This window comes from Sturnira hondurensis, unplaced genomic scaffold (genome assembly GCF_014824575.4).
Source record: "Sturnira hondurensis isolate 20B ecotype Veracruz unplaced genomic scaffold, ASM1482457v3 Scaffold0008480, whole genome shotgun sequence".
NCBI classification, from domain to species: Eukaryota; Metazoa; Chordata; class Mammalia; order Chiroptera; family Phyllostomidae; genus Sturnira; species Sturnira hondurensis.
In genome coordinates, this window is record NW_028081111.1 from 392,590 (window position 1) to 409,520 (window position 16,931).

The window sequence follows — 16,931 nt, forward strand, 5'->3', positions numbered from 1 at the left end:
TCGCCAGCCCCGTGAACTATGCTTTCTCCGCTCTTCCTGTCAGACCTGAAATACCGTCGATTTACTCCACACAAGCCCTTTCCTTCCTTCCGCTCGAGGAAGTAGGCCAGGAGAGCCAGCCCAGCCAGCCCCGAGCCATAGGAGGACGTACACACGCACGGCGCACCTAGAGTGACGACACACTTGAGTCCTCGGCCAAACGTCACTTCCGGAGCGCTTCCTTCGCGGAGCTTTGTGGGTAGCCGCCGGGGTCTCCTGGCGACAACGATGGCGGGGGATGTGGGTGGCCGCAGCTGCACGGATTCGGAGCTGCTGCTGCTGCACCCGGAGCTGCTGTCCCAGGAATTTCTTCTCCTCACGCTGGAGCAGGTTGGGCCGCCTGGGTGGGTGGGTCTGGTTGGAAGAGGTGCTTGGGTCGGAGTCAGCCCCAAGTATCTTCTGGAGGCGGTCACACACCCGTGGACGCTCCTCCCGCCGGGTTTGTGCGACTCTTCACGCAGACTGACCTAGTCCCCCCTACGCCCCCATCCGGAAAAGAGATGTCCTTAGCATATCAGGAATTTCTGGGAATTGAGAGTTATATTTTTGGGTGGTGGATGGCTCGGAAAGAGGAGTCTAGGAGACCCCTGCGACCTGTATATGTAAGCAAGGGCCTGAGGAAGAGAGGGACTGGGGAAGAATCTAAGAGCGGAAATGAAGGGCAGTTATTGGGAACTGTCACGGCTGCAAAGCATGGGAGAAATCCTCCATTTTCCACACTCTCACCTTGATTAAAGGTGAGGAAACTGAGTCCCAGAGAGGTGAAGTGCCTTATTTAAGGTCATACCATTGGTAAATACGGTAACTGATGTAGCCAGGAGGAGAATTCGGGGTTCCGGGCTCTCATTGTAGCGTTTTCACTTATTCAGCTAGTGCTTTTTCTGATAGTAGACGGAAAAGAAAACACAAACTGATAAATTTTGTTTCAAGTGGTAGAGAATTACTGAACATTTCTTTGGGGTTTTATGTAGCACATTTTGGTTTTCTTGTGTTTTCCTTTCAGTACTGTATTCTAATTTTATCAAGCCCCACTTCTAAGCAGATTATTTTAGTAATGTGAGTTACTTTTCACTTGTGTTTCTCAAACCTTTTAGGTACATCGAAGTCACCCAGGGCTTCTTAAAACACATATTGCTGGGCTTTATCCCCAGGCTGTACCATTCATTAGGTCTGGGGTGTGGCCTGAAAATCTGCATTGTTAACAAGTTCTTGCTGCTAGTTCAGGTACCACAGTTTGAGCACCTCTGCCCTTGAGCAGTGCTTCTCAAGCTAACCTGCCAATGAATTCTTTGGGAATGTTGGTCTAAGAGAACCTCCAAGGTTTCCAAATATCTCTGAGTGAGTACAGGGTGAAAATTGATAATACAGGATCATCTAGTATAAGAGAAACATTGTAAAATTTGTGCTTTTAAGTTTTGATAGGGAAAAAAAGGAGTGGGGGGAGTTTAACAGAACATAGATTGTTTTGTCGTTCAACTAAACACAAATGTTTCCAAGCCTTTGAGAGTTGAAGTTGTGGACCCATGATCTTATTTCTATCCTCATTTTCCTTCATAAATCCAAGTTCTGTATCCATAGCCAGTCCTCTGCCTCATACTGTAGTTTTCCATAATGTTGAGAACAGAGTGGAAAATGAGGGAGAATGAGTTGATTTAGTTGGAGAGAGCAAGGCAATGACTGGAAGCTACTGAAGCCAAGAGAGGCAAGTTTTAATGATACACTGTTATCAGTACTATCATTTGTGAGGCAACTGCAGTTTTCATGTGCAGGGCCGTTTGAAATCTTGGTATTTGTCTTCAATTTAAGAAGCAGTATTAAAGATACATGGGAAATAATATACAAGGTGAGGCCTCTCATCCACTAATCTGATCATGGTAGTAACACTGAAAACATTTTTTGGCAGACTGTAATCATCATTGTTAGTTTTCTTTTGTCCAGTTTTCCCAAGCAGTCACCCATTTTTCAGTTCCCTTCATAGTCTAGGATGACGCCAGTGGAAATGCGCTTATTGCCTGGTATGTTGGCTGAACACTTGTGGACAGCAGTCCTTGTCACACTGACCATTGTCTTTATGATGAGGCCGAACCTAATATTTACAGAGCTTAATCCATTTATACTACTACCTTTTCAGTGTTATTTAGGACCTTAAGCATGTGCTAATTGTGACAGTGGTTTTATAATTTGTTATTTAAGCAGCAGTGTTTTGCCCTGTTATGTAGGTATTTGGTTAGTTGTTAAAAGAAGGATGATGTTTTAAAATTACTTTTGTTTCCTTTTCCACAGAAGAACATAGCTGTTGAAAATGACATAAGAATAAACAAAGATAATCTTACTGATCTTTATGTTCAGCATGCAATACCATTGCCCCAGAGAGATTTGCCAAAGAATAGATGGGGGAAGATGATGGAAAAGAAAAGAGAACAACATGAGCTAAAAAATGAGACTAAAAGGTACTTACCAGTGATTCTTGTTTTTATCTTATATAACGAAATAATGTTGCTTTTATTTTTCTCCCCCAGGTAACTTTAGGTTAAAAAATTTTCATTTACTTAACTATTTATTGAGCACCAGGCAATGTATGTACACCATGAATAAAACAAAATTCCCTGCTCATATTTTAATTGGAAAAAACATAATACAAAAGTTAAAGTATGTGGTATGTTACATGGTGGCAGAAGCTAAGGAGAAAAGAAAGCAGTGAGAGTGATTATGATTTTAGGTAAAGTGGCCAGGAACAACCTTACTGAGAAATGTCACTTCAGTAGAGAGACCTAGAAAGTAGAGCAAGCTATTGTAGCATTCCATGAAGAATACAAGAATTGGAGTCAGGAGTATGCCCATTGTACCACCAACAACAAAGAGCCCACCAGGGTTAGAGTGGAGAGACCCAAAGGGAGAGGAGGGGGAAGAGGTTAATTAAGGGTAAAAGGAGATTGTCAGATCATGTAGAGCTTTGTAAGTCATTGTGAGAACTTTGGCTTTACTGTTGAAATGAGTAGACACTGGAGGATTTTGAGCAGAATGATGACACCATCTGATGTGCATTTTAACAGCATCATGGTGGCTGCTATGCTGAGAAATGATTTAAGTAGAGGGAGGGGAACAGGGAAACCAATTAGGAAGGAGAATGCAGTAATCCAAACAGTAGTTGGTGGTGACCTTGCCTGAGGTAGTAGTGGACTTGGTAAGAAGTGGTTGGGATTTGGGTGTATTTTAGAGGTAGAGCTAACAATATACGCTGAATTGTAAGGAAAAAAAATGGAGTTAAGTAAAACTCTAAGGTCTTTGAATAATATAAAATAAAGACACTCATTTATAGCTTCAGGGACACTATTTAAAATTTTTTAATTTCAGAAAATTGTTCATAAAACAACAAGCAAATGAATTTCCCTTTTAAGTTACATTTGACTGATCAGTGTAGTTGGTTGGATAATGAGGAAAAAGTCTACAAAGATCCTTAAGTGGGCTAGTTATTTCTTTTCCTGGGTCTCTTTTATTGCACGTGGTGCTATTGATTAATTACTTTTAGAGCCTTCTGTTTGTAAGGCACTGTCCTGGGCAGTGCACTAGAGACAGTGAAAGAAAATGGAGTGAAGGAGAATTCTAATTCTGAGTTGGTTCCTGGTTTTAATCTCTAGTTACAAAGAACGAAGGAAAACTTGTGATTGGTAGGCAGATTATTCCCCAAGGAGTAGATTAATTGAAGAATGCAACATGTATGCTCAGAGTCTTTTGGAAAGTAAATAAATGTACAGTCTTGCTTTTGAACACATTCAGTTCAGATTGAGCATTATTTTAGCTTGATGATTGCATGATGGTACATTGTTAATTTCATAAATCTATGGATTATGCTGTATATATCATTGATTTACTTCTGTTGACTCTTTCTATGAAAGTATTTTCTTTTTTTATCTGCACATTCAGGCACATTGTCCTAATAGAGCTTTTAATTCTGTTCAACTTTGCTTCATATGACAGTCCCTTTTATTAGGCCTCTCAGCATCATTTTGGAAAGGATCTTTGGCTCTATTCTTAAAAATCACAACTCAGTTCTTACGTCAGAGCATTAAAGCTGGAAGGATTAAGAGATCATCAGGTGTTGAATTGCTCATTATTTTATCTCTGAGGGAACTGAGTTCTGGAGAAATGCTGTGATGAGTCACACAGAGCTAGGACCAGATCTTTATTCAAACTTGAATGTGCCTCTTGAATCTTAAGACTGAACTCTCACACACTAATGCATCCTACTCACAGCCCTTCTGTTTCCCTTCTGCAATGGCAGTGCGTGCGTGTATAGTGAGCTTACTTTTTGTCTTCTACCAAATGATTGTCAGTGGTGACCCAAGAATTGATGAGTTTAGCCAGTCACCTGGGATCTGGTTAAAAGGCAGATTCTGAATTTTTTACAAGGTCCCAAGATGCTGCTGGTGCTGCTGGTCTCTGGACCACACTGATGTGTTTGATTAAAAGGTTTTTTATCATAAATCTTTTGTCTGACTTGAGGTATATTGAATAATGAACAAATGAATGCTTTTATTATTTTTACGGTTAAGAGTAGAAATTAGATTTTCTGAAGTTAGATCTGAATTAGACTAACTAAATTTAGACTTAGACTAACTAAATTAGACTGACTAAATTTAGTTAGACTTGCTAAATTTTAAAGTTAAAATTTTACAAATGTTAGTTTAAAAAATGCCAGTCCAATTAAAAAATGGGCAGAAGACCTGAACAGACACCTCTCCTTAGAAGACATACACATGGCTCTCAAATAAATGAATAGAGTCTCAACTTCACTTAATTTGCATTAAGGAAATGCAAATCAAAACCATGAGCTAGCACCTCACACCTGGTAGAATGGCTGTTATCAACAAGACAGGTAATAACAAGTGTTGAAGAGGTTGTGAAGAAAAAGGATCCCTCATTCACTGCTGGTGGGAATGTAAACTGGCACAGCCACTATGGAAAACAGTATGGCAGTTCCTCAAAAATACTAAAAATAAAGTTACCATATAACCCAGCAATCCCTCTTCTGGGTGTCTACCCGAAAAACTTGACAGGATTTATTCACAAAGATATACACCCCTGTGTTCATTGCAGCATTATTCATGGTGGCCAAGACATGGAGACAACCAAAGTGTCCTTTGATAGAGGATTGAATAAAGAAGATGTGGTACATATATGCTAAGGAATACTGCTCAACCATAAGAAAAGATGAAATACTGCCATTTTTGACAACTTGGATGGACCTTGAGAATATCATTCTAATAAAATAAGTCAGTCAGAAAAAGCTAAGAACTATATGATTTCACTCATATGGGATATAAAGCTGAAACTCAGACAGACAGACAAATAGTATGGTGACTACCTGAGAGAAGTGGGTAGGGGGCCAAAGACATGGTGACGAAGGATGGTTTGACTTTGGGTGGTGGGAGTACACAGGCCAGGTGTCATTGTGGTGTACGTTTAAAATCTATACAACCTTGTTAAACAGTGTCACCTAATTAAACAATTAATTTAGGTGTTTTTTTTTTTAAGGAAAATGTTTTAGTTTCAAAGATCTTACTGAATAGAATAGAATAGAATGTTCTGTATCATTGTATATAGATTGCCACTGTGGTAGTCTTGATATAATTTTATTTTTTAATATTCATTTGCCAGTGCTGCAGGCCTTATACTAAATTCTCAGGGTTACATATTAAACAGAAATTGTCATAATCCGTATCTTCCCAAGGCCTTCATAGACCACCGCAGGTGCATGGGAAGGACAGTAGACTTGGGAGGAACAATGAATACACTGTGGAGGTCGGAGAGCAGCTTGGGGGACATGGCTGGCTTCCAGAGCCTGATTCTGGAATCACAGACTAGCAAGGTCTCAGTCAGTCTTGGAATAGTTTTGTAATTTATTATGCTTTCCAAGTAATAATACATGATCAAAGTAACCTCATCAATAAGATGGTGATTTTTTAAAAGATTTTATTTATTTATTTTAGAGGGGAAGGGAAGAAGAGAGAGAGAGAGAAATATCAATGTATGGTTTCTTCTCGTGCATCCCCTGCTGGGAACTGGGAACTGGCCTGCAACCCAAGCATGTGCCCTGACTGGGAATCGAACCTCGATCCTGTGGTTCTCAGGCCCGCACTCAATCCACTGAGCTACACTAGCCAGGGCAATAAGATGGTGATTTAAAAAAAAAAAAAAAATTTTTTAGTTTCTAGGAAATTCTGTTTTAAATTCTAGGGTTAGTTGGTAGATTGGTGTTTCTAAAATAATATTTTTGTGCATACAGTAAAGCTATCTTTAAATTTCATATCAATAAATAAAGCACTAGAAAATTATTATTTAGATTCCTCTATCAATAAGTTTTTTGGGTCATTGTTTCAACTTTATATTCTAGTAACTGCTTTGCCATCCCAGATGATATTTCTCACTGTGTCTCTTTGATTTCAGGAGTAGTGCTGTAGATGTGTCAAAGAAAAGACCCCTCATTGTGTTTGATGGAAGTTCAACAAGTACAAGCATAAAAGTGAAAAAGACAGACAATGGAGATAATGATCGACTCAAGGCTCCCCCTCAGGCAAGCTTTACCAGTAATGCCTTCCGAAAATTATCAAATTCTTCTTCAGGTGTCTCACCCCTAATCTTGTCTTCCAATTTGCCTGTGAACAATAAAATGGAACACAATAATAATGACACTAAACAGAACCATGACTTAACGCACAGGAAAAGTCCTTTGGGCCCTGTGAAGTTGCCACCTCTGTCCCCTGTGGGGACTACTCCTGTGAAGTTAAAGCGAGCTGCTCCTAAAGAAGAAGCGGAGGCCATGGTGAGTGTGGGGTGGTTTCCATGCTACTAAGCGATGGGGGTGATCTCTGTGCTACAAGCTGTTCTTTAACTCTTACATGGTGTGTCTTACTTTTATGTATCATTTCTCATGTGTTTGAACCCTGAAATACTGAAATCCATGATGATAAACTAATGCTCTTAAAAGTCCGGGTTTTTTTCCCCCCCTGCTTAAAATGTGTAGAGAGGAAAAAGTCTCTTACATACTCAAACTAGATTTTTCTCATTTATATCCTTTCAGTATCTTGGAACTAAAAGACATACTCTTTCTTTAGCAACACTCGGCATGTTAAGTAAATTTGTGCAGGATCACACGTTTAAGTGGCATCGTAGCGCTTGATCTTTGTTTTGCTCTTCCTTAGAACCACACTGGGGTCTTTAGGATTTACCACTTGCTTCCCTTGCCTCTCAAATATTTCCATCCTGAAAGATACAGAGGATGTTCAGGGGAACCTACTGTGTTCTTTTCTATTATACTTAAGCATTTGGATGCTTGGATTTTACATGCTGGCAAATTTGATATACTTAAATGTTTATTTAGAATTCAATTGAGATTATACAAACATCTAGCAGTTTTATAAACTATTCCTTGTCTAAGTCCTTTCAGACTTCTACAACAAAAAGTACCATTGTCTGGATGGCTCTAGCAACAAATATTTATTTTCTATAGTCCTGGAGCCTGGGAAGTCCAAAGTCAAAGCACTGGCAGATTCAGTGTATGGTGAGGACTTGCTTGCTAGTTCTTAGCTGTCTCTCCCTGTGTCCTCACCTGGCAGAAGGAGCCGGGGGGCCCTCTGAGGGCTGTTTTATAAGAGCACTAAACCCATTCATGAGGGCTTCACCCACAAGGTCTAATCACCCCAAAGGTCCCACCTCCAAATATCACATTGAGGGTTAGGTTTCAACATTCTACTTTTGAGGGGACCAGACATTCGATCTGTAGCACATTCCTGTAGTGTATGTATACTTTGGCTTTGTCAGCTTCCTTTTGTATGTCAAAGGGATCAAAACTCAGGGTATTTCAACATTCTAAAGTAGCAGATCCTGGAAAAAGAAAGCTATTGTGTATCAGACCAGCCCTAAGTTCTTACATTCTTTAAATTCTTTTAGCAATCCTATGAAGTAGACACTATAGTTTATCCCATTTCACAGATGAGAAAACAGAAGCTTAGATAATTTTTAAAAACTTGTCCAGGGTTTCTGGGTTAATAAGCAATCTAATTGTAGTTAGAATTCAAGTCTCTGTGGCCCCAGAACATGCCTTTCTATGACACTGCTGCCGTTGCATTTACTTCAGCCACCTTTGTGGGAGAGAGGAGGAGGGTGTCACTAGGAGTGGGAAGAAGAGTCTACCTCAAATATGACAATATGGAGTGAACTTCAAGGATCTTTTTCTTCTTTTTTTTAAAGCAATCTTTTCTCATATTAAGGTCTTGGATTGTGAGATTGAGGGAGAACATGGTAGGGAGGAAGAAGTGGTTCTCAACTCTGAGTGTACCTTGGGGTCCCCTGAAGGAGCTTCCAGAAAAATCTAAGATCAGCGCCCTGGGTGAATCTGATATGCAAATGTTTCAGAACCACAGCTAGAAAAATGGTAGCTAATCTCTTGAAATCTTCCCACCTGATGGCAGCAGAGATCTGCCATTTGTGTGTTATTATTCAACCGTGGTGGTTTAAAGTGTTCACTTCAGTTATTCTCTGACATTTTTGTAAATATAAGCTGATTTCTGTTCATGTCTTTTCAGAATAACCTGAAGCCCCCAGAAGCAAAAAGGAAGATACAACACGTTACATGGCCATGAAGGAAAGTTTCCAAAAATGTAAATATAACTGTAACTGCAGTTTTCAAACAAGTTCTCATATATTGACAGTATTTGCAGAGATCTTCATTTTTTGAAGTTTTCTTAATTTTAAAATTAGGTTCAGAAAAATAGTTTTTCCTTTCCCTCTCTCCCTGCCTGCCTTCCTTCTTTTTTAAGAAAGAGAAATTTGCCTTTAGTTCCCTGATTAAGAAAGAATTTCCTTCTTTTTTAAAAGATTTTATTTATTTATTTTTAGAGAAATGGAGGGACAAAGAGGGAGAGAAACATCAATGTGTGATTGTCTCTCCCACGCCCCCACCTGGGGACCTGGCCTACAACCCAGGCATGTGTCCTGATTGGGAATCAAACCAGTGATCCTTTGGTTTGCAGGCCAGCACTCAATTCACTGAGCCACACCAGCTGACTAATCAGTGACACCCTAGGTCCATGCTTAGAACATTCTTGTCATGTAGCAGACCTGCCTCCTCCTCTTCGTAAGCAGTCTGATCTTCCTCTGTGAGCTTGCGCATCTCTCTCTCCTAGGATCTCAATAATTTAAAAATATTCAGGTGTAGCAGTCATGTTAGAGATCGTACCTGTTGGCAGAATGTTTAGTGAACAGGAGGAGAGGAGTAGAATTCTAGTAAGAGAGTCCAGGAAGTATGGCATTGAAGGGGGGAAATTCAGTGTGATCCAGAATAGGCAAGGAGAGGGAGAGAAGGTACTGAATTCAGAAGCCAGTGCAGTGACAGTAGAGAAGCGTATGTACCGGTTGGCAGGGCGTCCTTGCTGATGTAACACGGACAACTTTCCACAGGGCTGTCAGACATACCTAGTAAGGTTTTGCGTTGTGTCAAAGTGGTATTATTCTGACTGTGTAATTGAAGTCATTGGGAGAATAGGGTTAAATCTTCTATTTGTGAGTTGTAGTGTCCACTGTTCTGCTGTGTGTTTCTAATCAAGTGCAAGAATACTTTATACTTTTTCCCTTGTACAATTGATCTTCAAATTGGGGTTTGTCAGTACTTTTTGAGCAGTCTCATTCCTATTTATATTTGTTAAAACAAGCATTTTAGTTCAGCTATTGAATAGCCTTACAAAAAATTAGTTCAGCCTTGCAGGTAATAACTGTACTAAAATTTTTACTCTGCAGTTTTCAGTCATTCTGCCTTTATCTAGACTCTAAATCTGTACATATAAAAACAAAATGGATACACGCTAAGTGTTACATAGATTGCTAAAGTTACAGTAAATTGTTAAACATACAGGTATCTGCAGGGCTGATTATGTAATATTGTTGAAGGACAAATGTATTCCTATATATAACTATGTGAAGGGAAATTTTGAAAAGTGTAGATAGATTTTAGGGTAGAGTGACAAATTACATTTTATATTCAGTTGTCCCTTTTGCTTTCATCTGCTTTTCTCTTAGTTAAGAGAGAGTTGGCTCTTTGACAATTTTACGTCAGTAGAAACTTAGTTTTAGTTACTCAAAATTCATTTTTATTTGCATATGTAACTTACAGAGTAGGTTGGTGATAACAGCTGAACTGTGTAACATTGTTGCTTCAAATTGAAGTTTATATTATGAACATTCAGAATCAATGCTCATACAGCAGGATATTCTTGAGCTATTTTGAGTTTGAAATGTAAAGAACTAAACAGTGTACCATGTATTACATATACCAACGTCCTAGAACACTGCGCCTTCTCAAGGTGCAGAGCTACAGCTCGTCTTCAGTGTCTTTCTCCACATACCGAAGCTGAATGATGGGGACCGGAAGCAGAAGTGTTGGGAGTCTCATATCTGGAAGTGTTGCTTTAGTGAGCTTTGAAGTTGAGAAGGACTTGATTTGAATGGCTAAGAACTTCAAAATCCTTTTTACTTATTAACATGGGTTGCTACTGTTGTTCTTGATTCATTATTCCAATAAACCCTGTTTTTCTTTTACTGGGGTAGGAAAGTGAATGGCATTCCTTAGTGAGTGGCTTCTAAGGTGCAGTTACGGGCACTCTATCACTTCCTGCCATTGGCAGGTGGCCTTACTTTTTTCTTCCCTTCCCTCTTTGTTCCTTGTTTTCCTTTTTCTTGTCCTCTTTTCCCATATCTTCATGTGCTTTGCTTTCATCTCCTTCCTCCTTCCTATAGATCCTAAGCTTCAAGTCTAGGTTTACAAGTCATAGGTTGGTCCTGCTCATTCACTGGGGTAAAGATAGGCTGACCCCCAGTCCTCTTACATTCGAGGGATCATAGACTGCTTGCTGCACGAGTTCTGGAGTCTCAGAGCTGTGCAGCACCAAGGCACGAAACTGCTTCCCAATGGCTGTAAAGGCTGTGCAGTTTTCCAAAATAGCTTTGTTAATGTAGACAGTATCCAGGCACTTTGGAAAGTTGGTCCAACTACTACTATGAGCCCATAATATTTTTACTAGTATTAAAGTTCTTTAGCATTGTAATTATTATTTGAAATAAAATTTGGTTGACTTAAGTTTCAAAGACGATACTAAAACTGATGGAGAGACTCATTCAATAGCAATGACCTTTTAAAACTTACATTAAGTGAAACTGCCAGTAGATTAAATAACATGTATGTAAGAGCTTCCTCTATTCACTGCTGTGCAACTTCAGTGATTTTTAGAGGCTACAAAATGGTCAAAATGTTTTTAAGCGTGCTCTTTTATTAAATGCTTGTGCAGGTTTTATAATTCAGTACAGAAAGTTTAACCTTGTAATGTACATTTTTTGTATGTAAAAAGTCTTTTAAGTAGCCATATCCTTATTTAAATAAACTGAATAAAATTACTGAGTAGGTCTGTCATTCGTAAAGAAACAAATAAAGTGGAAAAATGCTCTGTAATGACTTGATCTCTTTTTATGTGAGTAAATTATATTGAAAGGTGTCGTTTTTATAGTAAAACCTTCTGTACTTGGATCGATTGTGCTCAGGCATGGTTCCAATAGTCCACCCAGCCTTGGGGCTCCTGCTTTAGAGGGGAACTTGGCTAGAGTAGCCAGGTGTTCAGGACACTCTTGGGGGGACATGTTGACTGCCACTACATTTGAAGGGGTGGAAACACGTCCCCAAACCTCAACCTTTGTAAGCTTTCTTAACTGGTGAGAAGCCAGAGATTCAGTTGAGGGCTTGTGTTTGGGCCATCTCAAGAGTTAATTTCTAAGCTGGTATGTTCATGTTGGATAGTGAAGCTCTAAATTAACTAACTTGGAAAAGCTTCAGGTAACCTCTACCTTGAACTTAAAAAGTAGATCCTTGATTTTTTTTGTCTGAATAGAAGAGACAAAAAAAAATCTTATTTCCATTTAGGTATTTACTAAAGTGTTTTTTACTAACCGAAGTGCTCTGCTCTGTCAGTTATTACAGTACTTGGTTGTCTTCTATATTGCGGTAGGAAAAAATGAAGGTGTGAATTAAGTTCCTGCTCCTAAAGAGAAGACAAGCAAGTGAACAATGAATAATGGATGATTGTAATGAGAGAAAATCAAGCCTAATCATGGAATAGGGATGGGGAAGGTAGGGTGAGAAACCTACTTTAAATATAATGCTTGGGGAAGCTTCTGTGGAATTTTTAAGGAGCAACAGCTATGGAAAGCTTTTAGGAAAAGCATCCTACATGTGGTAGGTTGCTGTCACTCTTGGACAACTGCTGCAGCCATGAGAAGAAAAGGCTTGCTAGAAAAATATGTCCCAGCTGACAACATCCACCCCAGTCTAGCTGTAGGTGACCAACTACATGCAAGTCCAGGGCAGACCAGCCCAGGTAGCTGACCCACAGAATCATTGAGAACAGAATAGGGGTTGTATTAAGCTACTAAGTGTTGGGATGATTTGCTACCCAGTACTAGATAACACATCGGACTCGACAGTGAAGCAAAAGCCCTCTTTTAATAGGTTTTTAGAACAAAAAGACTTGGTGGGACTCAAAACAGTGAAACTAGGTGGGGAGAATAGTATAAAATAAAGCCAAAGGTAGGCAGAAGCCAGATTATGGAGAATCTTTGTAGGTCATGTTAGGGACTTTGTTTTTGGTTCCAAGAGAAATGAGAAGCTATCAGTAGTATTCAGACTTAATGAAGCATTCAGTTGAATCAGAAGATAGAAATGACTAGTTAATTGTGTAATAGCACTAAACATCTTTTTATCTCTAGTAAAATTAACTAGGTGTCTTGGTTTTTAGCCTTTGGATAAGTAGTTTGAACTAAAATATTTTTCCCATTATAAATTGTTTATATTTCTTTGAATAATAATTATACCTTAGGAGACGAAAATATAAGTTATGATGAAAGATAGTTTTATACATATAAAAATACCAAATTGAGTTAAGCATTCTGTTATATTTATTTTGCCCTGCTACATAATTTTCAAAAATAAAACTTTTAAAATATAAACCTTATGTTTGTAGAAATACTATTAAGGTTGTGTCAAGAGTTTCCTTACACTGCACACCCAGTTTCCCCTATTACTAATTTATATTAATATCATTCCTTTGTTGAAATGAATCAGTATTGATCTGTTACTGTTATGGAAGGTCTATAACTTTATTCAGATTTTCTTAGTTTTTATCTAAGGTCCTTTTTTTTGTCCCAGAATACCACCTTACCTTGTCTTCAAAGTAATTCAGTAGACTCATTTGGGCTGTGAAATTTTCTCAGACTTTTCTTAAACTTCTTATAATCTTGACAGTTTTGGAGCATATTGGTTAGGTTTGTTGTCGAATGCCCCTCAACTACTTTTCGTCACCCTGTCCTGGTAGTGTTCTCTACTATAGATACCTTTCCTCTGTGCTCTTAAAACATACGTCAGTAAAACACACCCCACTATAAAAAAGATAAAAGCACTGAAGAGTTGGCAGACAAAAATCTAGAGACCACAAGAACCGAGTGCAGTAGGCCATGTTGGATGTGCTGTTGAGCACAATGTGTTATGAAGGAGAAAAGACTGAGCCCTGCAACCCACAAGATAGGAAACCTAGTAGCCATGACTCCAAAGAGCACCTGTCTCACATGAAGAAAGTGAATTAAAAGTAAACCTGCCTTGCTAAGTGGAGGGAAAAGCAAAAGAAAAGAAGACAGGGAAATATAAAGGAAGAACAGAAAGGGAAAGAGGGGACAGAGTGGGGTGGAGGCCGGAAGCAATCAAGCAGGCCATCGTACCGATTTTACACCCCGCCAGGATGGCGAACAGAACACAGGAGGTGACTTGGAAGTAGGGTTAGCCTGGTGGTGCTCCAGGCCCATGGCAGAAGCAATGGAACTCCTCTCTGCAGGAAGACACTGCTCTGAAGCCTCGGGAAATGCCCACAGATAATTTTATAAAGGCAGTGACTAGCACAAGTCAGAATTACCCAGGCACACAGGAAGCAATGTTCCAAGTATGAGATGCAGCAGAAACATCAGTGGGGAGAGATTGACCCCCCAGAGCTTTCATGTATTAGAATAATCAAGTAAAGATCAAGTAAGTTTGCTTGCCATGTTTAAGGAAAAAAGGACCAGCTTCACATTAACTGCCCAGTATAGGAAACCATAAAAAGTGTAACATTTTTATTGACATATAAAATACTGTAGAGTTTAAAATATACAACTCAGTGAATTTACATACATATGCATGTGAATTGTGTGTGTGTGTTGTCATCACTACCCAGATCATAATACAGAGCAAGATTGGCAAACTTTGTAGATGAACGGGCATGGCTGTTTTCCAGTACAACTGTCTAAAGGAAAGCAGGCAGTGGGCGGGATTTAGCCCAAGAGCCAGTTTGCTAACCCTAGTACAGAGCATGCCCAGCATTCCAGACAGTTCCCTCCTGTCCCTTCGGATGCAGAAGAACGACCAGAATTCTGACTTCCCTCTCCGTAGTAGGGTTTTACCTGATAACATTTGTTGTCTACACTTTTTGTGTTTTATTTCACAGTTTAATAAAAGTCCTTGTTCATAAAATGGCTTATCATAGAACTGCATTATTTATAGCTAGAGCATCTGTTTAATACGATTCCCAACTGGTAGAGGAATGGGTGGAGCTGGGGTGGAGGCCCAGGCAGGCTGTGTGTGTCTCCGTCCAGACCTCCCTGAGGTGGGTGTGGGGGCGCCAATCTCAGTTCATTACTTTCAGGAACTTTCCCTTTACTTTTGGCTTTTCAGCATTTTCATAGGGCTGGGTACAGAAATCCACATTTTTCCTTGTTTGTGTTTGTCAAGTTGCTTGGATAATGTTTTTCATCAAATTTAGGCAAGTTTTCAGCCATTCTTAAAACATTTTTTTCTGTCCATTTTCTCTTCTGGTATTCCCATTTTGCATATGTTGGTACACTTAATGGTGGCTCACATTTCTTTGAGGCTCTGATCATTTCTAAATCTGTTTTTGTTTTTCAGATTCTATGATCTTTACTGATCTGCCTTCAGGTTCACTGAATTTTCTTATTATATGTTCCTTTCATTCTTTAAACATGGTTTCCTTTACATCTTTGAACATGTTCATAATATATGTTCAGCCAGGTCAGAGGTTCTGCTTCAGCACTTAGAGCCAATAAGACTTCTGATCTTTGCCAGTGATCTTATGGCTTGGAGAATGCTTTCAAGTCTGCTCCATGTCCACTCTGATTGCTCCTGAGTGGGTGCAACCCAGTCCATGCCTGTAGTCTTCTGGATGCTCCAGGGATAAGTGGGATCCCATGAGGGCTCTTGTTAGCTTTTCCTTCCCTGTTTTTTTCTCTGTTAAACTTCTGACTAGTCTGCCATTTAGCTTTTTACTACTAGTATCATGGAGCTACCAGCCCCCTCTTAATTACTTGCCACCAACTCTTGTTTTTGACAAGTTGGGTAATTGAAAGTTGGGTTCATCTAGTGCAGGGGTGTCAGACTCACTTCACTGGGGGCCACATCAGCCTCATGGTTGCCTTCAAAGGGCAGAGTGTAATTTAGGACTATATAAATGTAACTATTCCTTATAAGTTAAGTGAGAGTTCGGCACTGCCACCAGGTAGAGAGACAAGGTGCCAGATCAGATAAAACAAGGTGGACAGCCGGATTTGGCCTGTGGGCCTTGTGTTTGCCACCTGTGGTCTAGTGTATCTGTGGTTTTAATAAGGAACAAGTAAGATGTTCCATGATGAAATTTGGAAGTTTTCACTGCATTTCTTTTTGGTATGCCATTTGTATTTTGAAAAGCACATATGCAAGAATGCTTTTACTTTGGTATTATGAAGTAGAAGATGGCAAAATGGCTAAAAAAGGCAAAGCCTCAAGCTAACTGAAACTCTGGAAGACCTGTCTCAGACCTGATCAAACATTTCTCACTGTGACACCACTCAGCTTAAGAAACTTGAGGTGTGCCTGATCAGTGTGGATGGAACTTGATTTCCACCAGTTTTTTCTGTTGCATAGAAACCTGGTGATTTCCACCAGGTTTTTCTGTTGCATAGCACATCATTTTATAATACTGCATTATCTTAGAAAACTAAGGACCAAAGGTTAATATTGTTACTATTCCAAAAAGAGAAACATGTAATGCCTTATCTCATAACTTGGCTCAGTGCTTGCAATTGTATAGTCTGCTTTCAAATACGATTTTACAGACTTCTGCCAAACTAGGAGCTCAGTGTTTTCTTTATAGCAGTTATTCTGTCTCCTTTTCTCTTTTTTACTTTCTTTTCAGAAACACTGAAAGGCTTCCAGTATGCCCTAAGTTGCTCAGGTGTTGAGAGTATACTGATGAACAAGATGTCACCTCTGGCCTCAAGGAGCTTGTGTCCTTTTGCAATCCTGCACTTTATGGAAGAGAAGGCAGGTCAGTGCGAGATCCATGACTGTGGGAAAGCTCTGAGCTCTGGTGACCCCAACATTGCCTTCACTGTCACCAGCTCATATGCTGGAGCTTCTGCAAATGGATCAAGTGCAGACTGTTTAATTCCAAGAGAGAGAGTTTGGGAGAGGGGAACAAAGAGAAGATAGCAAAGAAGATGTCATAGTGCTGACCGAGGGCTTTTAAATAAAAGGTGTGATGCAGTTTTAGTTAACACGGGCCCAGCCCACCAGAATAGCATGTCAGACAGTAATCAGAACATGCAATAAAGTGTTGTTTATACGTAGCACCTTAATGTTTAATCATTACTTCACATGCTGTGCCTGGATAATTTTATTATTAGCCATATAATCTTGCTGCAGGTCTTACACAACGGGATGTTACATGGTCATAAATACCAGTTCTTCATTACCTTATGTGGTTTGGAAAATTTTC

At 39.5% G+C, this 16,931-nt stretch overlaps 1 protein-coding gene across 2 annotated transcripts; it reads left to right on the forward strand.

The window, feature by feature from the left end:
* The first annotated feature begins 217 nt into the window (after window positions 1-217).
* On the forward strand, window positions 218-16,804 carry CUNH2orf49 (chromosome unknown C2orf49 homolog). Of its 2 annotated transcripts, XM_037054981.1 has the most exons (5): window positions 218-369; window positions 2,323-2,489; window positions 6,487-6,862; window positions 8,625-8,699; window positions 16,350-16,804. In XM_037054981.1, exons 1-4 carry the CDS (start codon window positions 268-270, stop codon window positions 8,679-8,681), a joined length of 702 nt encoding a protein of 233 aa, XP_036910876.1. In that variant the 5' UTR covers window positions 218-267; the 3' UTR covers window positions 8,682-8,699; window positions 16,350-16,804. The 2 variants fall into 2 exon arrangements, with proteins under 2 accessions (XP_036910876.1, XP_036910875.1); XM_037054980.1 differs by lacking the exon at window positions 16,350-16,804 and having other exon boundaries at window positions 8,625-8,848.
* Window positions 16,805-16,931: the final 127 nt, after the last annotated feature.

Bases quoted from the DNA above. Each gene is read 5' to 3' on its own strand.
- CUNH2orf49 (XM_037054981.1), top strand. From the start codon at position 268: ATGGCGGGGGATGTGGGTGGCCGCAGCTGCACGGATTCGGAGCTGCTG. The intron at 370-2,322 runs GTTGGGCCGCCT...CCTTTTCCACAG, and splicing joins TTCTCCTCACGCTGGAGCAG to AAGAACATAGCTGTTGAAAA. The intron at 2,490-6,486 runs GTACTTACCAGT...CTTTGATTTCAG, and splicing joins CTAAAAAATGAGACTAAAAG to GAGTAGTGCTGTAGATGTGT.